This window comes from Prinia subflava, chromosome 19 (assembly GCF_021018805.1).
Source record: "Prinia subflava isolate CZ2003 ecotype Zambia chromosome 19, Cam_Psub_1.2, whole genome shotgun sequence".
In the NCBI taxonomy this organism is placed as follows: Eukaryota; Metazoa; Chordata; class Aves; order Passeriformes; family Cisticolidae; genus Prinia; species Prinia subflava.
Genome location: NC_086265.1, coordinates 8,299,923 through 8,323,997, shown reverse-complemented (window position 1 = coordinate 8,323,997; position 24,075 = coordinate 8,299,923). Strand labels below are relative to the sequence as shown.

Sequence of the window (24,075 nt, the reverse complement as noted above, 5' to 3'; positions counted from 1 at the left end):
TCGCCGGGGCGGGGCGGGGGCGGCCTGAGGGACCCGGGAGCGGCTCCGCGGGGAGCGGCGGGAGAGCGGCAGCGTGACCGGCCCGGCCTTCGGTGCAGCGGGAGTGGGGCTGCTCAGCCCGCTCCCGGGAATCCCCGGGAAAGGCTCTCCGTGGGCACCGGGAGGCGCCGGCCCGGCCGGAGGGACGCGGACAGCAGCGCCTCCTCTCCCGGGCAGCATCAGCACCCCCGGGCACGCCTAGGCCGGGACTAGCCCGGTCAGCGAGGGTGCAGAGCAGCGCGCTCCTGCGCGGTCACGGCGGGCCGAGGGACGGAGAGGCAGGGATTGTTCGTCTCAGGCCCTTGGCTCGAATCCTTTCTGTTTCAGTGAGGAACGGAGACCAGGAACTCCCGGGGTAGGAAGTGCATGTGAACGCCCAGTGCAGGCGGAAGAGAAACAAAAATATTCTCAAAGCGAAAGGCTGCTGTGAGTGCAGTGACGCTCCAGGCTTAGTCACAGTTGGTTGGTGCTTGTGTTGTTGTTGGTTTTGTTTGTTTGTTTGTTTTGTTCAGGTTTGGTGTTTGGGGTTTTTTGGGGGGAGGAGGAGGGAGGGGGTGGCTGAAATGGCTAATTGCTCATCAGTAATTGGGCTGTGCAAATTGCATCAGGATGTGTTCTTGCTTTCTCTGCAGACAGAGGAAGACTGCTCTGGTTTATGTCCAAACGCTGTATTTACAGGATGCAGGGAAAGAAACCAACACTGTTCTCATTTCAATCCAGGACTTCGCAGAAACCAGGGAACACTGGAGCTGTACTCCAGAACTGTGGTCTCCCTTACACCTGGAGCAGCCACGTTACTCAAAACAGTGAACATTTTGTGCAAGAAGTCACCCCCAGCTATGCATAAAGCACGCTCCTGTCCAGACTTGCTCTCTGTGTGCTTTGTGGCATGGTTTTTGCTTAACGAGACCCAGCACTCCGGCAGCTGCCAGCGCCGTCCAGAAGCTCACTCTGCAGCTACACAGCCCTGGCTTCATGGCTGAAGTGCTGGCAGAAAAACCCTCTGCGAAACTGAAGCACCTTTATTCTGCCAGGGTTAACAGCAAACATACTTGCACTGCAGAAGTCACCCCCAGGTGAGATCAGAACTGTGGTTTCACAACAGAGTTAAAATAGGCACAGAGTGGTCTCATGCCAAGTCTAAGGTCTCTCTCCTCTAACACAGGGAAGTAAAGGAGGGGGAGGAATTTACATGTGAAGGGAAGGAAGAAACAGTCATAGTCCCAGTCACAAACGCACAGCAGCTCATATCCAGGTTAGCATTATTAGCATGGTAAAGATAAGATAAACTCTTTTAAACATGGCAAACAAACAAATGCATTTAGATTTCTGATTAACCTCTGCAACTCCTCATACCTTTCTACCAAATTATCATGGCTTTTACATCTGCCTGCAGACACGTACACCCTGTGCTGTGAGGGCATGATTACCTTCACAACAAACACTGGCTCTTACAGATTCCAAAATCATCAAGGCCTGTGCACAACCTCATCCTGTCCAAGAAAATACCACACCACATGCTTAATTCGCATCAGCCTCAATGGGATTCACAGCAGTGCTTACCTTGCTGAACAGAGAAAGGATTATTCATATTTAATCACATGCAGATTGCAAGCCATCTTCTGCAAGGACCTGACCTCCAAGAAGCTGCTAACACCTCTTGTCAGCAGAAAGCCTGAAGGAGAAACAGTGAAACGAGATAACCAATCCCTGAAATACCAGAGGCTGCAAGAGGATGTTTTAAATCCCATTACTAATGTGAAAGTAAATACTTGACCAGGCTCACATGGTCAAGATCATCTCCTAAGAAATGCATGGTCAAAGCATAGAAGAGCAGCTACTGTTACACAACACTGAACCCACGTTACCGCTCTTGCTTCAGGAATTTTCATGGAAACAACCCTCTGACAATCTGAATTCATTTCCCTTGCTGGTGGCTGGTGCTTGTTTCTGCTGGCACATAAAGACACAAGAATTGTGAAATATGTAGTCAGGTGCTACTGCAGCCTGTGTGCCTCATGGCACTTCTCCAGGCCCTAATAATCAGAGTTTAAAAGATCTACTGAAAATTAAAGCAACTTCCACAATTTAGTTTTTCAAACACGAACAGCAGTTGCAAACAGTTTTCTGGATCCTCGGAAGCACGTGCTTACATGATGACACTTAGTTCTAACTTATTCCTCCCTTGCCCCTCCCTAAAATCATTATTATTACTTTTATTTAATTGGCATTAGCACACCATGGTTTCAGAGACCATGAGCAGTCGGTATGGGGCACATGACTTCCTATTATATATCCTAGAATCAGAGAACCTCTTCATCTCGCTGAAATAACAGATGTATTATCACAATTGTTACAACTCATCAACTACTACAAACCTTTCCATGCATTACTAATCCCCATCACTTGCAGTCTTATGATAAAATAACTCATTTACTCTCAGGTTGCCTATCAAGACCAAACAATTCCTTTATGCAAAACAGATCCTGCATATAACTGGCTTCAAGACATAAAAATACTGCAGATTTGAGTCAACTTTTCCCCAGATTTGAAGTGGGTGAAGCAGGAGCTACTGTGACTATAAGATGATGCTATTCCAAACAACGAACATGATTCCCACTTGAGCACACTTGCAGGAAGAGCTCCTGTCACTGCTCAGGATTATTCACTGAGATTAGCAGGACTGAGCCTCTCAGGAGCACCACAGAAGTCCCTGTTATGTTCCCATCTGCGTGGGCCTGACTCATCTCAGAGAGTGAAGCCCATGTACCATGTACAGTGTGTGCCCATTAGCATTCTGCTACCTGGCCATGGTCGTGAATCCCTCACAGCAGGATTATAACTCAACAAAGCAACTCCAACTGACAAACTCTATTAGCAGTTGATGAGGCCATTTCCCCACCCCCTAAGTGAAAAAAAAAAAAAAGTACTTTACAAAAGGAGCGCAATTCAAAGATTTATTAAGCACCATTTCCCACCCAAACTCACTCCTAGCTCCCCATCTGGATAACCAGTGCTTGGGGATTTTGTGCTCTGCATAATATTGGAGAACTCAGTGCTGTGGAAAACAACATACCAGAAGACTTTGTAATCCCTTCCTTTCATAACCACTGGGGGAAAGGAGAAATGGAGATTTTTAGGCAAAAAAAAATATTACAATCTTGATTCAAAACACAACCAAAAAAAAAAAAAAAAAAAATCTTGAGCCATTGAATCTCATAGGAAATGCGTAACTGAATAAGCTCAGAACCTGACTCAGGATTTTTAAATTCTGACACAGAAAAGACAAGACTTCACTGACTGTATTTCAAATTCATCTTAAGCTTAAAAGCTGTCAACTTTATATTAGGTTGGAAGAAAACGGATGTTGTTGCCTTTTTGAAAGATTGCAAAGGCTTCCAGACAAACTGAAACACATACCTATGCTAAGAATTTTGCAGTGTTTTATTAGTACAGCATGAGTCAGGATCTGTCATTACGTTTGGAAAGGTGCCCACAGAAAATGCACAGTACTGGAAAATGAGAAAACCAGATTAGTGACGAACTCTCTGGAGGCTGGACACCTGCTCAAGTAGGGGATGGTGCACAATAATGACTCCAGATCCATTAAAGTGGACTGGTGCACCTGCAGGTTGCTATAGCAAGGCTCATTCACTTGGCAAACCACAACCTAATTACACACGAGTGTCACAAAGCACTCGGGTGTCGCCAAGCATTTTTCAGCCTTATGTCCTTACTTGGAAACAAATGAGATTGAAACAGTCTTGGGGTGCTCTGTAAAGCAAAAAAGGAAATATAGTTGGCTTGGAACCAAGTGCAAAGCCAAACCATTACAGCAGAACAGAAGGGACCCAGAAAGACTGCAAGAAACTTTACAGATGAGAAATAACACTGCCATAAGGTAATACATACACTTGATAAACTGCTTGTTATGAGAACTTTGCATGCACAGTGCTACCTGTCCCAAGATTTGCAAGAGTTCTTGCTTCATTTTTTTTCAGCAGACTGAAAAACTGTCATGCTGATTCAGTCACACTAGGAATTTCTCAGAGGCCAAGTCCTAGCCTGCCAATTAGGATATCACACATCCAAGCATAAGCATTCATTACAAGCAGTTGACAGCCAGCTTTGCCAAAGTACTAAAGTTACTCACACTCATTTAAGTGGGCATCTGACAAGGTTTGTTTGTCAAATACTGACAAACAAAAAACCAAGTTCAAAAAACCATAGAAATTTCTTAGGTGTCTGGGTAACTGCTGCTGGATTTGCTTAGGGGAAAAAAAAACCAATACAAGCAAAAAAAACCCCCACAAAACAAACAAACAAACCAACCAAAACAAAAAAAAATTGTTGTTTCCCACAGCCCTGTTAAGGATCCATGTTGTGCTCTAAGTTCCAGCACTCAGCATTGCAGCTGCTAAAAGACTTAAATCAGAATTAGGTTTTTGACCCTACAGTTACTACTGTCTTTACTGTATCATGCCTTTTATTTGCAAACTTTAACAGACTTCATCTGCCTAGAACCTATTTTTCAAGGAGCTAAGTTACTTCAGATAATTTCCTTCTGCTACGCTACCATTTAATTATAGAGTCCTAAAAAAGGGGGAAGGGAAATTGAAGTCTTGTAAAATACCACACTATCACATGAAATAAAAGGACTTACCCCAGCAATTCCTCCGGAATTGTCTTCTCTGATGCCAGATCTGTATGTGCCCAAAGTCTATCAGACCAGGGAAGATTCCCCTGAGGTCTGACAAACAGCAAGAGCTATTACACCAAAGGAGATCCCTACTCTGTTTCTCACAGGGAAAGCATGAGGCAGTAAAAGCCTGGATGTAGTCTCAAGCAAGTTATCCTCTGACATAAACCTGGAAGTTTGTCTCCAGATGCTGAACACTGCAACAGGTTCTGCATGAGCAGATCATTCTACGGGACAGCACCAGTGCTGCTGTGTCACTGGGGTGAGAATTAGCAAGAAGCTTAGTTTTAAAGCAGATTCTCTGCAGAACAGTCTTATCCAAATTTTCAAAAACTTGGACATTACAAATTAATGACATGAAGTAAATTCTTCACTAACCACTGAAAGAGGGGTTATTTCCTGCTGTGAATTGCTTCTCTTTCAGAAAAGCAGTGAAGTCCCTTGGTACACAAGAGTTTGTTCCACATTTTAGGTACACCTGCACTGTACTGGCAGGGAGTCTGTTTTGAATGCATGTTAGAATGCAAGATCACAAAATTTATAAAAGCTATTTTACTCAGCAAGAGCTTAAATACCAGGAGAGCAACTAAAGCAAGACTGCTCATCAGAGCTGGCAGCTTTGCTTTCCTGGAGAATTCAGTCAATCCTGTAATTAGATTTCTAGACTGAGGCTATTAAGGATCCCCAGGCTACCTCAATTCTCTACACAGGAGCTGTTCCAGTATTTGATCTAGCACTTCCCTGTGTTTCACCATCAGCCTGCACTTGCTGCTATAAAATCAGAGCCCATTTGTAAGTTGCCAGAATGGAAAGTCCTAGAGCTGGTCTTCAGTTCCAGCTGACTTACCCCAATTTATTTCAACTGACAAGGAACTGGTTACAAAATAAAAGTACTGTTTTCCTAGAAAATGGCAAGCTATCCGGCTAATTCCTGCGATGAGTAAGTCTGGACAGAGTGGAGATTTACCTGGTAGCTGCTCAGCATTTCTAGCTGAGCCATGAGTGCTGATCAGTACAAAGTTGGGGTTAGTAAGTTATAGCAACACTTGGGTATTCAGGCATTCATCAGAAGGAGGAACTGCATCCCTTTGCCATCGCTGTCATAGTGTGGTGACCAAGAAGACAACATGCTCATTAGAACTGTGCCAAAGCACAGTCTGCTGTTACTGATTCCACAGCCCTGACAATCTCCACTGGTTTGCATATAAAGGTGTTTTGCCCCGTTCCATGTGGGACTCACACCACTGCTGTACTGATGTACTTCAGCAGAGAAGATACACTCTCATTGCAGCACTTCCCTCCACACAGGGCTGCAGCTCTCCCAGCCCAGTGAATGAAAGAATAAGAACATGTGACTGCCTCCTGCAGCACACCCTCCCCATGTGACAGCGTGTGCTGTGTCTGGTGAGGAGACCACAACTCCCTTTAAATTATTTACTAGGCCTTCCCTGTTACGTGCCTTGGCACAAGTCTCCCTTTTCCTGCCTGGCATCCTCAGTTGTCAGATTAAGAAACCTGATGCTATGAGTGGTAGTGTATTACTACCAGCCAGTCCCCACACCCAGGATAGTAAGACTAGAACCACACGGTGGATACTGCAGTTTTACATTTATAATTGGACTTTTATAATATTCAAGATTAGCACAAGATTCATAACCATAAATTATACATTGTTATCTAAGTACATAAAACGTTAATGATACATGTATTTGAAGTGGCACAAAGTAATAATACATCCCTGTTGGCATTCTCAAAGGAAGAGGTGGGTGATGGACACGCTGTTGATCCTACTGCAGCATAGCAGAACTGAGTCAGTGCACCCTGGTCACTCAGGCAGTGCCGACTCTGCCCACCAGACAGGGTCAGAACACGGTGTGGCAGGAAGCCAATGCCAGAATCAGTTAAAGGTGCAAATAAAAAGTCAGGATTATGGCCCTCCCTACTGCCTCAGTACGGTAGCAGTGTCCCCCTCCCCAACCCTGACGCTGTGCTCTTGCAGCTCCAGTGCTTTGGCAGCCCATGCACACTCCTGTGTTCTCTTGCCACACACAGCTGAGGTTTGTTTTAGTACCATGTAACGTCAATAAGTAACATGCTCTCTTCTTGTTAAACAAAAAGGATCTGGGAAGTGTTTGCTCTCTGGCATGAGAAGATTTATTTTCTTCAAGTCTTAGATCTAGTTCAGAAAACAGAGAACAGACTCCAACAGTATTGAACCCCAACAGCATTGAACTCCAACAGCATTATTGTCCAGAAAAGGAAACTTTCCCAATATTCCTCTAAACATTCAGAGCACAAATATTAGAAAAGCCCATTTTCTTTTGCACCTAAGAATGCAAATAAAATGGGGAGGTCAGATGTACACAAGCTTTCAACAATTCATTATTAAAGAGATGTTTCCTTGAATTGTTAACAATCCTGCTACTTCAGTAGCTTCAACTAAAGCTTTAACAACTTGGTGCCAGGCAATTTCCCAGCTGCCTTCAATGGGCTTTTCAAAAGAAAGAAAATTATGCTCTCTTCCCCCTGGCCTCAAGTAGTTATTGCTATATGAGTTAGTGAAATAGTGCCTTAACTTCAGACAAGAGTCTCACAATGTCATTAACAAAAGCTGCCTTTCAGAGGTTGAAATGTAACCGGACAATAATCAATAAATAACAGTAACAGGCATCCTGCTGAAGTCTCCTCACTGAGCTGGGCAGCAAGTGTGTTCAGCCAACAGAAGGTCATCTGTGCCTTGTACACTTCTTGGAGAAGTTAAAAAGGGGAGGAAGAGAACAGAGACAGTGAAGGTCTGTCAGAGAGCTAGTTACATATTGAAACCATAAACAGGCGGCTGGGTGAATCCTGGTGCTGTGTATCCATACGGGAAGTTTGCCTGGGGAGGTACTGCACTGGGGCCTGCTGTTAACATCAACTGCTGGCCTAGAAAAGCATGAGACAAAAAGAAAGTTAGTTTAAGATCCCAAGCTTCCCTAATGCTAGCTGTACTGTGATAGACTATTAGGCTTTAGCTAAAAATCAGCCCCTGTGCAAGCACACCCCAGCAAGTCACACTATTCCCAATATGTGCCATGGAATGGGCACCCATGCCATCTGCTCTTGCTACCAAGAAGCTACAAAGAGCAAGGCAGGACTCAGAGGGAAGATGAATATCAATTGATCTTGAAGTCATAATAAACACAGCTTGTTTTGAAGAGACCATACCGAAAGCCAAACTGGTATTATTTAACCCATGCATAGTCAGATCTAAAGAATAAAGCAATTCAAGCAAATAGTTAGGTCTGTTAGGTCTTACAGTCTGGAGGGTGCTGCAAAAGGTCTGAACACACCTTGACAGATTTTTCATCACTAGGACCACACATGCCTCATGCATCTGTTAAATTCAGGTTAACATTTATAGCAGACAGTGAACCAGTCACATCCTTCCCTTACCAGCCACTTCTAGGTGCTTGAATGCCTCTTCAGGAGGGCTTCTAAAATAGCATCACACTTGGAGACAGCCATGGTGTTTTGGCTGCACACGTCTTAAAATGTGTGAGCTAGAAAACCAGTCTGCCTTTCTACTTGGAAGAGCAGAAAGCAGAAACATTCCTCAGACAAGAAGAGGAATTTTCACGCTCTGTAAGTTATTTCTGGGGTTGCCAACACCCTGGTATCCCCTGTCCTATTACCATACTGAAACACGATTCCTGAAGTAGAGATCCAAGCCATGTAAGAGGAGCAATACTTTAATCTGAAGAGTAGAAGTACTGTAAGAGTGAGATGTCACTTCAACATATTATGCAGTTCATTGCACAGAGACAACAGTTTCAATTACTATCTAGTTGAAACCAGTTTTCTTGGATACAACGTGATCATGTAAGCTGCCTCCACAAAGAGTAACAACAGGTAATCAATTAAAACCTACCAAATACTATTGGAGTGGGTTCAGTTACTTGTTCCTCTTCTTTTCTTAGGCTTTCAGAAGCATCAAGTTTATCCACCTACATTGAAGCGAACAGGAGATTTATGAAGGCCCGTGTCTAGGAATTGTACCATTGTGTGAAGCTTTTCATGCCTGATGATGACTTCAGCTATCAAATGCTCCTTTTTAGTCCAAGTTGGAGACTACTGAAGTCTGCCTATTCCCAGCAAGTTTTGTTGTAAAACTGACTTCCCAATTCTTTCAAGTGTACTGCATAAACAGCAGCTCTCAAGTGCAGATGAGGTACTCATTACCTTCAAAGGAAGCATTTTTTGGGGCCCTAGTCACTGCTAACTATGACCCACAACTCAGACCCAACAAAGCGACCATCAACTCAAATGGGCCTAATCTACATTTACCTATTAACCTGCAATTCCTCTCCCTTTCAGTGACACCTCACAGATAATTTGCAAATATTCCAGGCCCATGAAGTTTGATCTCATCGAGGACTACAGCCTAACCTGGCTGCAAGGTACCAGTTTAACCATATTGGTATTCACAGAGACTTCTACTAGGAGAAACTCTGAACCATCATGGGAAGTGGTCTAGTAGTATCAGCTTCATGCAGATCTCAGTGCTGTGCCACATAAAGCTCTGTTAACGCTAAACTAATTTATGGAAGAGCTACAGTAATGCAGGAGCCCTAAACACAACTTTAGATTGTGGATGTGAAGAGCAATCTGAAGAGCAACAGTACTTTCCTTCTCAGGTTTAACAAGTTATATCTTCCAGAAGAGAACCAGAGACTGAAGACTACAAGGCATAAAAGTCACACAGCTTCACATCCTGGTACAGGCAGTACTAACGTCCTGGGCAAAGCTGCATTTAGCCCAATGTTGTATTTCAGCTGTTCCTCATCCTTCTTTCCCACTGCAAGAATCGCATCTGGTCTGAGAATTGCTTTAAGAGGGGTCTCTGTTACACTTTAGAGATGTTATTCAGATATGGTGTTTTAACAGTTTCCTCAGCATTTTGAAGTTTGCAACTCAGATTGCCAACTTGAGTGGCAGCAGGTCTTTTACTGGTTCATTTATAGCTGTCAGCCTAAGCTCTCCAGCATAACACTAAATATTGGTGTTAAAAACGCTATCCCAATTACTATGGATCAAGGCAACTGACACCTACCCATTTCCAGCTACCTGTCCTGCTCTATTTATCCCCAGACTCAGCTCTCTGGGGCTTTCCCTTTGGCTGGTGCTGTCCTCCAGCGGCTCAGGCCAGCAGCGCAGTCCCGCCCTCAGCTGGGCAAACCGCAGGAACGCCGAGAGCAGCCATCCCCAACACGGGATGAGCAGCTCCGGGAAAGCCAGGTCACATCTGCTCTGCTGCCTACAGCTCGGTCAAAAGGTTTCCAGGTGAGTGTCATCATACTCTGTGTGTGCCTGACCCCTTCTGAGACAGGATATTCTGTGCTTTAACGTTTTAATGCAGAAAAGACAGGTAAGTTCTGGGAGATGTACACACCCCACTGAAACTAGTCTATTCTTGTGTTTTTGAAGTTAGTTACACGACAATTTTAGACATACCACATTTATAAAGCCCATTCTCCAATTCCATGTTTTGCAGTTAATTCAACAGACTAAATTAGTTTCACTGTAAACCACTTTCACCATGCAGATTTTCCTTTTGGCAAGTTATCCCATATTTAGTACACATGATTACTTGTAAATCCAACCAGCAGTTTAAAATAAATGATTTTAGACCTAAACCTCACATGGAAGAGTTCAGGTAAACTTGTGTGGCAAGTTTCTCCTGAGTGAAATATGAGGAGTAGGAGATGTTTAAGATCTGTGCAAGTACCTTCATCACACCAACAGGCAAGAAGTTTACAGAAGCTTCATGGTACTATTCAATCTCACCATCATGCCTGAATCATTGCACACTTTGGTAATTTACAGTGTAAAAGGCAATTTGCCCTTGGAACACATCTTGTTACATGGCAACTGCTTTTCTTTATGAATTGCATCCTCCCTGCCACAAAATGTCTAATACAGTGAAAATGAGCTCAAAGTAAAGCCCTCCTCAAGCACTTGTCTTTGTTTCCCATGAAGAGGAGAAGAGTCTGGTTGGATTTTCAAGTTGCTTGTGAATAGTTATCCTTTTAGCATTAGAAAGAGAACAGGAAATGAGTTAGAGCTAGATTACACTGCTCTTCTGGCAGAAGCTACAGCTAGATTCCTGTAAAAGAAACCTAGGATATTGAGGGACACAAATGAACACAGAGAGTTTGAAATCAGAGTGTCACCTTATAGAACAGTCCATCAACCTGCAAGAAAATTCAGAGGGGAATACTTAACATGACTTATTAGAAGTAACCTGAAGCAGTCACTTTTACATTGCTCATTTCAATGAAACTCTTTACTGTGATGTCCTACACAATCCCACAGCCTTCCGAGGCACAATCTTAGCTTGGTATCTTAGAGCTGTTTGAGACAAACATTTCAGAACCACACATGATCAGAATCTCTCTTCCCTCAGTTGAGGACCAACTCTTGGTATCACTATTGTACAACCAGAATCTGCATCTTAAGTTTTGTTTTCCATTTAAAAAAACCAAACACCTTCAGCAGCCTACTCCTATGGCTGATACAGGAAAAATGTGCACTATTAATTACTCAAAAGCTCTATGCTCTTTTTACTCTAGGAAATAAGGGGACTTACTTTCACAGTTACACAAAGATAAAAGTGATGTATGTGTTGTCCTCACCAAGTTGTCAGATTATCAGCTACAGTGCTGCTGTGAGAAGCACAGTTGCTTATATCCACTGCTAAAAGCAGAAGTTTTACTAGATCTCTTCAAGTGCCAAGGCATCTATTTATAAACTTTGCTAGCTAGCCTGGAGTGATGAAACAGAACTTCAAGAAGATTTCCTCTATGAGGAATGGTAATATTCCAAATATATGCAAAGAGCTCTGGTTTACATAATACTAATTATACAGCAGACTGAAGTCTTAGCTTTTTAGCCTATGCAATACTCACTTTGGTAAGGTACTCTCTCATCACTTGGATGAAATAAGGCATTGCAAAGTCCATGATGTTATGTCTCCATGCCAACTCAAGGACTACATCTGGGTGCAGCAAGTCATAGCATGTGAAAAGGCAGGCTGCAAAGCACTCCTGCTTGCCTTCTTCCAAGAACCACTGCAGCAGCTTCTCAGCCAGCTCTGCATCTTTGGACTCTGCAGCATACTGCATAGCATCCTTCAGAAGAGATCAACAGGTAAGCTTGACCCTTGCACATCAACATCTTTCTCTACATCTTACATCCATGTCATTGCTAGCTAGATAAGCCAGGTATTTGACATACCATGAAGTCTTTAACAACACCAGGTATGCTCTGTAGGAGGCAAGATATCACACACAACAACTCTAAGGCAAGCCAGATACTTTATTAACATCATCCAACAGGTTTCCTACAGACTATTGCACAAATTGGCCTGTAAGAACTCACTACAGACTTGTAGAGCATACCAGCATTAATTGCATATCATCTGTACTCTTAAAAGAGCCTGTGACTTGAGTTCTATGGAGAATGTTCCACACTCTAACACAAGGTAACTGTATAGATGCCACCGACTGACAGAGACAGATCCCCAGATACAGGACAACATTACGAAACTAGATTTAAGACACACACTTGAAATTGCAACCACTTCTGATTTAAAAGTCTTTCCTTCAAGTAAAGGACTCCTAATTAAAACTCCAGATTTGAACCTAACAAACATTCAGTATCCAGGAGATTTATGCAGTGTCATGAACTCACCTTATACAGCCGGTCTTTCTTGCACAGCTCCACACTCTGTTTCCAGCGGTTGTTACCCTTGTACAAGTACGCTGCAATACGCCTAAATTCAATTAGTTCATGCTTTTCCAGACGCTGAGCCAACGTTATGTTATCAAAGTTGTCATAGGCATCAATGGAAGCTCTCAAACCCTGTTTGAGAGAGAGTTGTTACACATGCTTCCAGATGGCAGGAGGTGAGAACTAGCGTAGAGAAGCAGCTAAGCATAGTGCACAAGTGTTTCAGTTCTGCCAGCTGGATTTTGATACTATGGCTACACCTTATTTACCTAAGTGTTTCATGCACCTTTGCAAAGAATATTTTCTAACAAAGCAAGATATTAACTTGGTCATACCAGCTCCAGACAGAAGAGCTAGTTACCATTAAGAGACAAAGCATGTCTTCAAATAGCAGCCAATGGGGCCAGAAACAAATTGATTTACAGAAGTGCTGCCCACTGAGTACACACCTGATACTGACCTTTGTGAGGTCTCTTCTGAGAAAAACATCTGCGGCACCTGCTTTTTTACAAATCATTGATGTCTCAAGACTCCTGCCTGCTAAGGGCCTGACTGCACAATCTCCCTCTGTTGCATTGGAGAAGTGTTATCTTCTACTCAAGGACATTACTGTGTCAGCAGCTTTTTTGTCAGAGGACCATCCCTCAGGCTTAGCTATCTGTTTTTTGAGGCTCACCTGGAAATCTTCCTCTTCTGTTAAAAGGTTGTTTAGAGCTTCATTAACTCCTTTGTTGTTGTGGTTCTGGACTGAACGCAGATAAGGCTTTACTAGAAGTAGCTGATTAACCTGGAAAGAAGATGTTTCAAGATTAAGTACAGCAATCCTGACACTGCATTCTCCTGAAACAGGTTCCCATTTGTTATTACAAGAGTGTGTGTTTTGTTAAAACCCCTCAGACAGGGTATCTTGTATTGCCAGGAGTAAAATAAAACTGTCTGCAAGGCCAGTTACACAACTCTTCCTGCATTTCCCATATCAAGCCAGGACTGGGCAGCTTCTTGGTCCTTTATACTGGAGGCAAAGCTACTCAACAGATGTTAACTCTGTTTCCCAGTCACAGCCTAGAGTATCTTAACTTGAGCAGGAAGACTTTTGTTGACCTACGCTCCCCCAAACTCACCTTTGAGAAAAAATTGACTGTCCTGGTGTGATCCAGTCGTGGAGATAATACAAGCAAGAGATCATTGATCAGCAGAGGTTTGTAGTCTAAGTAGAACTGCAAGGCTTTGTAGTACAGCTCCACATTGGCCACCTGCATCATCAGACACTAGTTAGTACTTCAAACAGAAGGAAGCTTAAGGTGCTTCGTTTGGGCCACTCAGCACAAAGTTTATGTGACTCCTACTAAAACAACAGCTCAAGTTTCCTTCTAGAGGTCAGAAGTTTTACACTTACGCAGAATTCTTATTCAATCTTATGACTGCTTCTTGTACCATTCCAGACAGTGAAATCACAGGCTACCAGGGCATTACAAACCAATTCTAATCCACCCACTGAAGAGGTCCTGGCACAGGCTGCCCACAACAGTTAATATGACCATTTGTTGACTTCTGAAGCCAGTGAAGACTGTAGCCTTAAAAATTCTTTAAATTGTTTCCTTGAAACCCTCAAGAGCAGTAAGAGTGTACTCAGTCTTAAATCTTATTTAAACTATTTCTTGATTCACTATTCTGTGGTGTACTCATGGGACTGCCTACCCCATTTCTCACACTGAAACAGCTGGAAACATGCAGAACTCTTCCAAGAACAGTTACAGCCTCAGACTAAAATAGCAGTCAGCTCAAAAGTATTAAGGAGGTTAGGCCTCTTGCTTGTGACCTATGATCCTCAGCACCCTCTGAAAACATTCTATGCTAGCTGCTGCCACTCAACAGAATGTGCTGCACAGCCGAAAAGAAATAGTGTAAGATCAATTCTTTGTGTTAAACTGAATGGAAGTAATTTTATGTACAGCAGAAAAACTGAGTAGTAGCTTAAGCAGACTGTTTTCTAAACAGCAATTCTGTTCTGCATTCCTGCATCTGTCCTGAAAGAAGCTTTCAGCACTTTGCTTCAGTTACCAAGTTACTTACCTTGGCAATTATGTCTTTAAACTGGCCTTCTTTCCAGGCATCAGTGGGATGATTCATCATAGTAATTATTGCATTGTCATACTCCTCGTACTTGTCATAGAGGAATACAAGTTCTGCCCAGAGATGAGCCTGTTCTGCAGCTCTGAGCACCTAACAAACAAAAATGCACCAGGTTCAATTTGTTGGCAGCTTCCCACCTTCACTTGCAGCTATTTTACTGCATACCTTTGGAATATTAACTCTAGACCAGAAAAGCTCCAGATGTTCCCTCATTTTCTGAGGCTTGAATTTGGAGTATAAGATGGCAAGTTCAGTAAACATCCCCATGTGAGCACGCTCTAGGCCCAAAGCAGCTTCCAAAAGGGCAATCAGTTCTTCGAAGTAGCCACGATCCTGGATGTTAGGAAAATAAGGATTAATAAAGCTTGCTAAAATGCATATTTACTTAAACACAACATGCTTTGATTTTTCTCTCCATTAGAAGTGCTTAGATTTTTGATTCCTAAGAGTCAAGAGAATTATAAAAGAAGGCACAATGGAAATTTTTACATCTCCATTTACTACAGAAAAAAATCCATGTCTCCACTAAGAAATGAAGATAGAGGAAAAGTGAATTTAAATATTAGCCCCTAGGGTATCTTTTTTTTTCTGTGACCACTTTATTAGCAAATACAAGTATGCCATACAAGTCTTCTAGAATATTAACAGTTACCTGATAGTAACTGATCAACTCCTCAAGCTCATCAGCATGGATGACTATGTGTAAGCCACAGATCTGTGCCAAGCGGAACTCCTTTCCATCCACACAGGCAAAGCAGACCTGTCATGACAGTCAGCAAATAGTTAGCAGGACAAAGCCTTACCAAATCTGAGGTTTACTAACAGTTCCAAGTAAGTATTTCCATAATACTTGCTCTAGAATTAAAATCTACTAAATCTCACAAGTTACCTCCTTCCAAGTCCTCGTGCTGTTGGCTTTGCGGCCACTGTCCACTGCGGCCTGATACTCTCCAAGGTGCACCAAGGTAGACGCCAGGCGAGCAAAGTTGGATACGTTGTTATAGAGAAGCTTTGCTGCTTCATACATCCCCTCTTCGTAACAGCGATCACCAACCTGAACGAGGAGCCCGAGGTAAACGAGGGGAGCAGCAAGAATGAGGGGTCAGCTAAGCAGCAAGTCACACTTGGAAACTGGATCAAGACATACCTGTTGTATATGGGCATTATTAGGGCCACTAATAAACTCCTCCAGTTCTGACAGACGATTAGTTTTTGCCAAAGCAAAAATAAGTTCTGTCTCTACATAAGACTCTCTAGCCTTCTTCCTGGCCATCTGTAAGAACTTGACTAGGTCCTCCCAATTATCTGGAAGAGTGCAGAGATATGTAAGGTCCTTTGTTTAGTCATGCTATATTGTTCACCTCGCCCACCCTAGGGACAGTTTTCACTAGCAGGCTCAAGGCTCTCCTCTGCCACAATAGTAAGCCATTTGCACTTGAGTTATGGAATTCCCTGTCAACACCAAGTCACCTTCAGGTAGGATTGGACTTCTTGCTACTGTTCTGCAATCCAAGCAATTCTGCCACATACAGCTAAATAAATACATTATATGTAGTGATATTTTAGTAACGGTCCACATTAACTCCACTGAGAGGTCTATGTTTGGTGAAGCAAAACAGACAACCTTGTTGACAGGAATCTCACTTAACACTGACTCATCCATTCTATGTACTGATTGTTCCTATTTCCTCTGAAACAGAATTTTTAAGTCTCAATAGTCCCTGCTGCTCAATGTAAATGCAATAACCTAGCTTATATCCAAGCAATCTGAAGATGCTTTGCCTTACCATTTCTATTTGCTGCCTGAACGACTTCCATGTAGGCAGATGGATCATCTGCCTTTATATAGGAGTCAATGGCTTCCTTCACCAAGTCCTTCTGGAGCTGTGCTCTGGCCAGCTGGCTCCACACTGCTGGTTCGTTACATCTCTCTGCAAATTCATAAGCACGGTCTAAGTTGCCAATGTGCTCAATCAGCACCTGTTTGAAATTGAAGTTACAAGTTAAAAATCAAAATTTTGTAACAATGTCCCTTCTAACAGAACTCTTCAAGAGTATACACTGCTCTATGTAAGCAATATGAAGCTACCTGCTCTTAGAACAGCCATTTCTGTCCAGGGAAGCATTCTAAACCATTATGCAGGAACCACATCTCACCTGAATTGCTGAAGTATTGACATCGAACTTTCTGAATATAGCAAAGGCTTCCTCATATAGCTCATTACTGATGGCAATGTTTGCAATGTCGGGGGCATCATAGTTATCCAGCCGATTGATGTACTCCATCACTCGGGTGCGGTCAGCCTTGATGGCAGTCAGGATCAGCAGGTTCTGGAGATTCCTTTGGTTAACAGAAGGCATAGGCTATAAGCAGTGCACAGCAACACCTGCTTAAGTGACATGGATTGTACATGTGAAAAAATAAACCTACTGATTGTCACTAGAAACAACATTTCATCCCCAGATTGAGAACCACTGACATTTACCTTCAAAAAGAAAATTGCTTACCAATATTAGTGGTCTCTGTTCTTAACACATCACTGCAAATTGCACAGTGTGAACTAGCTCTGTTCTTCAAGCACAAAGCACTCTAAATTCTAGCTTTTCACCTTATTATAAACACTGAACAGTGCTTAGGTTCTGCAACCAAGAGGCCCATGAAAACCTGGATCATTCACAACCTAAACAAAGCCACTGAATAGGCTAAACTTGAGGACAAAGCCCTCCTCTTACCTGTGTTCACTGAATACAGAATTATCCAAGACAATTTTTTCCAGTAACTCAATCAGTTCATTTGGCAGATCAGCAGTCATGAAAGCTTTCACAGTTACAGAAACTTCCTCTGGATCCTGTGTCTCTGATAAAGCTGTTTGGACAACCTAGATTCAAAGGCAGGAAACTATTAAGTGTTTTCCCCAAATTAAATATTTGTCCATTGGTCAAGTTACTTGTCCAGTAAACTACAAATTAAAGCTTCAGAATTTCGAGAGTATTTTGATAAAGACAGCAAGAAACAGCTAATAGCTGTATTTTATAGAGGAGTAAAATCACATCGTACATCTGTGTGGGAAACAAATTCACCAGAGGAATTCTCCAGGACAGGAAAAAAAGTCTTATTGGTAGGTAAATCTTCTGACTATGAAGGTCAGAATTAATACCTGCCACTCCAACCCTTACAAACTTCTATATGGCGAGATGGGGCTTTAAGGGACTTTGTGGGGGAAGAATGCAACTTTAATGTTCTATAATGTTTCTGAGACACCCTGAGGTGTCTCCACACACTGGAGGTTCAGGCTCTTTGCTGTACCTGGTCAATAAGCTGCCGCCTGAAGGGGTTGTTTTCCTCCAGAACATTTGCCCAGAGCTCAGGGTCCTTCCTGCGCACCAGGTAGCGAGCCTCGCTCTTGAACAGGGAGTTCTCATTGCACACCTGCAGGAGAAGTTCCAGTTATTGGCATTATTGTGAAGGGTCACTACCACAAGGCAGGTTTAGCTAGCTATGAACCAGACAGTCTAGAAGACTGACTAGAACTAATTGCTGATCAATGTTAAATGCCACAGACAAGTTCTTACCCAACCTCTCATCTGGAAGGCTCATGGAGAAGGTCTGCAGCAGAATTTCTACAGCTTCTCTTGGTTTTGCCCAACACACAAACACTGTGACTGTGGCTTCACAGTAACTATTTGCTTCTGGTTGAAGTGAAGACCTGCAGAAGCCTGAAGAACTTAAGTTTTAAATCTAGAAAGGGGAGCCACTTGCCTGGGCAGTGCTGAGTAGTGAACTAAGGAATGGTGCAGGTGCTTAAAGCTAGAAGTGGGTTACATATTTGGTGCCACTAGCTTTACACACATTTACAAGTGTTCAGAATAGCAACTGGCTTGGATTCTCTTGTTAAGGTGTTAAGGGTACAGAATAAACGTGAAATTCCCTATAGAAGTGCACCATGGGAAAGTTATAAGTCATGATCCTACTCATACCACTAGCTTCAACTTCCAGCTAGAAGGGCAGAAACGTGAAGGCCTAAGCCATCTTACAGAAACAGCTCACAATGCTAGTATCCAGATAAGCCCGTGGAATCTCAGTTAGAGACTGGAAAGTGTTTGAGAACCCTGACAATTTCACTTGCCCTTGAAATGCTGAGGGATGTTCTATGAAGAACAAGCTTAAAGATAGGAGAGGAATGCTATCAGAGTACGTCCTTGCAGTTTGACTGTCAGTATTTATTTTCCCCATTTCTGGTTAAGTACTGGAGTAAGTCTATGAGTCAATCACCAAGGCAAATTACAAGCCCTGTTTTAGTTTCAGGGAAGCTTTTCTTTCACTGTACCATCAGGCTAGAGGACAGCCTGTTCCTGCTGTTGAGTCTTCAGGCTCAAAATAATCAAATTAACAAAGCTTTAATGGGAGGCATATTCATTACCTGGGCCTAATAAACAAATGAATTTCAAGCAGAATCAGTGGATGAAAGACATGGATGGTACTTCAAAGGTCCAGTTATACAACTCTAGTTTGGACATTTAGTATAAGTTCTTCTCAGCATAAAAATCACTGTCTCCACATAGAAGAATCCCACCTGCCTCAACTCCTGAGTGAGACTGTAAGACAGGATTCTGCAAGTGTTAGACTAACAGCCAGACAGGCTTCCACTTCAGGCAGCAAGTAATTCTTTTATGCATGTTTATAAATGCAGTTTTGCTAACCTTTATGAGTTCCAGATCACACTGCCCCCTCTCATAAGCAACGCAGGCCAGATGAGGGTCCCTCTTTTCACAATATTTGCCCACTACACGGCTGTCATAGTAAGGATTCTCACGAAGGAAGCGCTCTGGATTATTATTACTGTCAATGTAGATTTTGGCCAAAGCATTATGAGTCGCAGGTTCTTCACAGCCTTCATGAATCCTTGATTCAAGCCATGGCAACAGCAACTTAAGCCTTTGAAGAAGCAAACATTTTAGGTTTATAAGTCAGTCTGAGGTATGTTTGACACCTACCACTCAGGCCTTCCCTTCAAGCAAGTCTGCTGGTCAAACTTAAAAGCAAACACAGACCAGCCAGTTATTTTTTAATGAGTCTTAAATGAGCAGAAGCCAGATCTGCAGTTTAACATCCAGGAAGGCTGCAGATACCCCTAGTCTTACAATCTCTCAGCTCCTGTTGTATTAGCTGGCAGTTCATGCTTAAAGCCATTTGTTCATTTTACAGGCAGTCAGAAACTAATTACAGAAGCTGCTGTGTGCCTGCAGCTAGACTGTCAAGACAGTTTGATCCAAATTTACTCCAAAGACACATCCCCTGGCTGGCTGAATGGGAGTGTTCAAAAGCCACATTATACTTCATGCAGTGCTGTCATGCATTCTTACACAACCCAATCGAAGTACCAGCTAGAAAATTTGAACTGCTTTTCTATAAAGAAACACAAAATAATATTAGTACTTCATCATTTAACAAAACTGCATGCAGTTCAATTTGTGTATAGCAGGGCCAGGGAAGCCCAGCACTGGTGCCTACAGATGCATTTTCATTACCGATTTCTTTTTTCCACTTCAGCCACCAGCTCATCTGTGGAGAACTGCCCTCTCACCACCATGATCAAGTTCTTGATGACATCTTCAGAACAATCTACATCAAGAAGCCCTCCAACCACTGCTGGTATACGGCTGGGATTCACCTAGAATAAGACACCATCATTAAAATTAGTTATTAGCATTACTAATAATGCACCCTCAGTCTTCCACATGGGGCAGCTCTAATTAACAGTTTCAATTACACTTCAGAGCAGAGAACTTTGAGTAACTAAGATTTGTACATTCATTCCAGGAATAATGTTTTTGTGATAGACAAAAGGCCTAATGAAGAGCCTCTGCACTGGGAGAGTGAGCAAAAGAGACAATAGATCATGCTGTACTCTGCTAACTAAATTCCTTATAATGAAGTAAAGAGCAAGTCCTTACCTTCTGTACATAGATCTCGATATACTTCTGCAGATTATTGCGATACAAATAGAGCACCAGGTCATGAACGAAATCAAACCGATCACAGACAATAATCAGAGGAAGCTGATCTGTGAGTTTTGCCTCCTGCATTTTGTGTGAAAGAGAAAAAGCAAAAAAAAGATTATTCACAGTCATGCCAACTAAACATTCTTGGTGTTTCCCCCTGTTAGAAAGCTGTAGTTCTGCTGCTAAGCAAAATACACAGAAGACAATCCCCTGGACAGAATATTTACCTTGAGAAAGTTCTTCACTCGTTCTGGGTTATAGCAGTTACTTTCACGGCAGATTCTTTCCACTTCCTTTATCTGACCAGTCTTGCAAGCTGCCTGGATGTACTTGAAGTGAACATCTGGATCCTGGCTAAAGTTTACAATGGAACCCAAGAAATAGAACAGTCCTGGAAAGAGTCACATGTGTTTAACATTGTTAGAAGTGAAGCAAGTGAAGGCTGCATGGGCTTCAGCTTGTGACTTAGATCAGCCTTGCTGAGAGAGTAGCTTTCAGTCAACTGCAGGGAGAATCAGAAACTTCTTTCAGGTTTCATCTTTCTTTCTGATCTTTACTCAAGAGAGTTAAGAAACAATCTAGAACAAAACTACCCCTAAAACTCACTGTGGTGAGCTCACTTTCATAAACGTATCCTAAGGTCCAGCCATGTGACAAGTACCTCTCCCATAAAAGCTACAATCCTTACTATTAGCTTCAATCAGTCAGTGCTTCCAAGTAAGCTGCTTCCCTCTAATACTGTACCTTCATAGCTTTTGAAAGATTCAAAAAGCTCCACAAGAGACTGGGTGCCAAGCTGTTCATGGTATTTAGAAGCAACTTGCACACAGAGCTGTAGGTTTTGCCTGATGTTGGCTGACAGCATAGCACGCAAACACTCCACAGAGTCTTCAACTGAGAGAGAGCCAAAGAAGTTCACAAGCCACTACAAAGAGACAGAAATTTTACTCAGTAACTCATACAGGATTTGACCGATTTCTAAGATGCGCCAACTAGACAGTTTCTACCGCAGCTACTAGAGAGAAGTCTTCCACGAACTAAGACCAATGACATAGAAAGAAACACTCGCTGTATTTACAATTACAAAAGTGCAGTTTGGAAATAATATTTGAAATGCCTACCTGGGAAACTGAGGTCAGATTTAAGCCACTGAAAATACAGATTACAATCTAATTGTTAACTGGACAAACGTTCTTGCATCACAGCTACTTGTGCTACTTCAGTACCTACAACCCATCTTATGGCAGCTGCAGAAGTGCTAAAGACATCACTTTCTTACTCTGGACAACACTTACCTCAGGATTCAAGAGGTGAGTATGAACAACTGCACGTTTAATATCATAGAGATCCGTGTAGTGTTCCAAAGCTCGCTGGAGCAAGCCTGCCTTTTCACACAGCTGGGCAACATGAGCACGGTCATAGTGTGTAAACATTTGGTTTCCGAGAATGGCATCTGCAACCTAGGAGGTTACATTTCATATTCAGACTGTCAAGAGAATCACAGCAGCTTAGCCTACAAGTTGTTGAGAAGTCACAGCAGTGACTTACTTAGTAGACTTTCACGTTATTAAATTACTTATAGATAACAGTATCAGACATCCTAGTCTTGTGCAAGTCCAGTACTGTCTCTCCCTTTTAGGAGGAACTGGGTCGTACCTGCGGGGCATGAATCAAATTCATTTCCAGGAGACGTGTCTGAAGGTGGCCTTCTGCAGGGCGGTTGTTTTTCAGGGCATCCAACAAAAAGGATGTGCACTGCTGCAGAAGACTGTGCTCCATGAACACATCCACAATCTGTTGAGATTGGTCAAGTCAGAGAAGAGGGGTCTCTATACACACATGTACCTTTTTCTGTGTATACAAAAAGCCTGGCTAGACAGGCATCCTGGGTGCCATTATGATACTGTATCCTATATCTTCTGCTTTACACCAAGATCCTAACTTGTCTCAAAGCGAGACAATAGGGCTATCACAGCACTTAGCATGCTGCATTCCCTTGTTTTCATAGTATTACTAGCATGGTAATAGACAAGTCTCACACAGTTCCTTTTTCTCTAGAATGGAAGAAGTGCATTACTCTGAGCTATTATGCCAGACTTTACCACCCACTCTTATTTAGCTCCAACACAGCATGCAAAGCTCATCCCTTCTCTCTTGTTGGGATAGCTGCTAGAAGAATAGCCAAGACTTTTTCCAAGTAGCTTCCGTTATTTAACAATGGAAAATGTTCCCTTATTTCTCCATCCATTTAACAAGAAGTGACCAATGGCAGCCAGAACTAAATTTAGGTTTATTTGTTCATCTTCCTGTAAATTCTCTGCATGGGGAGATGTATGCTCCATTAAAGCTAACAGTAGGATAGTAAAATCCTATTGCTGAGACTAAGATTGTGGCAGGTTTACTGTCAATAAACCAGAAAGCTTCCACATGAACTTGGAACACACTTGCCTCCAAAGGACTCAATAACCAAACTTGACTATTTAGTCACTCCTCTAATTAAGATGACAAGAGATATGACCCAGCCTTGCCAGTCCCCAGAATGGTACTACACTATTCCCTCTGTCTAGAAAGAGAGCAGTACTCTTGTTGTAGGCCTCACCTGGTTAATATTAGCCAGTGGCTCCTCATCCTGTACCAGCATCTGAGAGAACTGCAGGCCTTGTTCTGGACTGACTCTCATCACACTTCTCAGCAGGAAGATCCAGTCTGGGGTATAGCCAACCTAGAGATGTCAGAAACAGCCATGCGTATTTAGGAAGCGTCACACTCCTGCTAAGCCTTCAGATTCTTTAGCATAGGGACTATAAACAGCTGAGAGCTTGCACTGCACATCCCCCATCTTCCAGGAATTCTCAGACAAATACATTTCTTGTCTGTTGACACAGAAATTCAGTATTCACCTACTCAGTAACTGAACTTGTGCCAGGGCAATTCCCCGGCTATGTAAGAAAACTGCCTGGAATAAATTTTTCAGCAGTCCTAAAGCTCTATTTATCAAGTCCAAAACTGAAACATGGACATTAGGCATTTTTTTTTCTGGATTACAAAACAAAATCTGAGGAATTTAGGAAGTATCTTATCTTTATTCTGTAAAACAAGCTTAAGCCAGTCCATTAAATTAATACTTCACAAAATTCTGGATGTTTTGAAGTTTATTTTTTGCAGACCTTTTAGACCGTAGTCATACACTATGATTTGCACAATGGACACATTAAACATAAGACAGAGCCTGCAGTTTGTGATAAATGATTTACCTTCTTAGCATACAGCACTATTTTCTGGAATTGACCAGTTTCAGCAAAGCACTGAATCACTTTGTTTGGCACATTAGCTCGAAGGTAGACGCTGAGTGCAAGGGTTGGGTCAGCCGTCTTCACCAAGTCTCCCAGCTCCTCTGAGCACTCCAGCTGAAGTCAGAAGTGGGATTTTGT

General features: G+C 42.6%; 1 protein-coding gene across 3 annotated transcripts in view; it reads right to left on the bottom strand.

Annotated features, from left to right (window-relative positions):
• Nucleotides 1-6,331: 6,331 nt before the first annotated feature.
• Nucleotides 6,332-24,075, bottom strand: part of CLTCL1 (clathrin heavy chain like 1) — a 34,466-nt gene continuing 16,722 nt past the window's right edge. Inside the window, exons 9-33 of one of the 3 annotated variants that reach the window (XM_063415826.1) lie at nt 23,899-24,051; nt 23,244-23,366; nt 22,301-22,438; nt 21,940-22,104; nt 21,389-21,569; nt 20,872-21,035; nt 20,597-20,722; nt 20,171-20,313; nt 19,343-19,577; nt 17,949-18,071; nt 17,375-17,520; nt 16,799-16,982; nt 16,429-16,621; nt 15,789-15,946; nt 15,531-15,695; nt 15,294-15,401; nt 14,807-14,974; nt 14,582-14,731; nt 13,630-13,761; nt 13,185-13,295; nt 12,470-12,640; nt 11,686-11,907; nt 10,951-10,971; nt 8,649-8,724; nt 6,332-7,663 (exon numbers count right to left, since the gene is read on the bottom strand). In XM_063415826.1, coding sequence (XP_063271896.1) covers nt 7,548-7,663; nt 8,649-8,724; nt 10,951-10,971; nt 11,686-11,907; nt 12,470-12,640; nt 13,185-13,295; nt 13,630-13,761; nt 14,582-14,731; nt 14,807-14,974; nt 15,294-15,401; nt 15,531-15,695; nt 15,789-15,946; nt 16,429-16,621; nt 16,799-16,982; nt 17,375-17,520; nt 17,949-18,071; nt 19,343-19,577; nt 20,171-20,313; nt 20,597-20,722; nt 20,872-21,035; nt 21,389-21,569; nt 21,940-22,104; nt 22,301-22,438; nt 23,244-23,366; nt 23,899-24,051 — 3,672 coding nt within the window. In that variant the 3' untranslated portion in view covers nt 6,332-7,547. The remainder of the gene's footprint in view (nt 7,664-8,648; nt 8,725-10,950; nt 10,972-11,685; nt 11,908-12,469; nt 12,641-13,184; nt 13,296-13,629; nt 13,762-14,581; nt 14,732-14,806; nt 14,975-15,293; nt 15,402-15,530; nt 15,696-15,788; nt 15,947-16,428; nt 16,622-16,798; nt 16,983-17,374; nt 17,521-17,948; nt 18,072-19,342; nt 19,578-20,170; nt 20,314-20,596; nt 20,723-20,871; nt 21,036-21,388; nt 21,570-21,939; nt 22,105-22,300; nt 22,439-23,243; nt 23,367-23,898; nt 24,052-24,075) is intronic. The other 2 variants (XM_063415828.1, XM_063415827.1) reach the window with 2 other exon arrangements.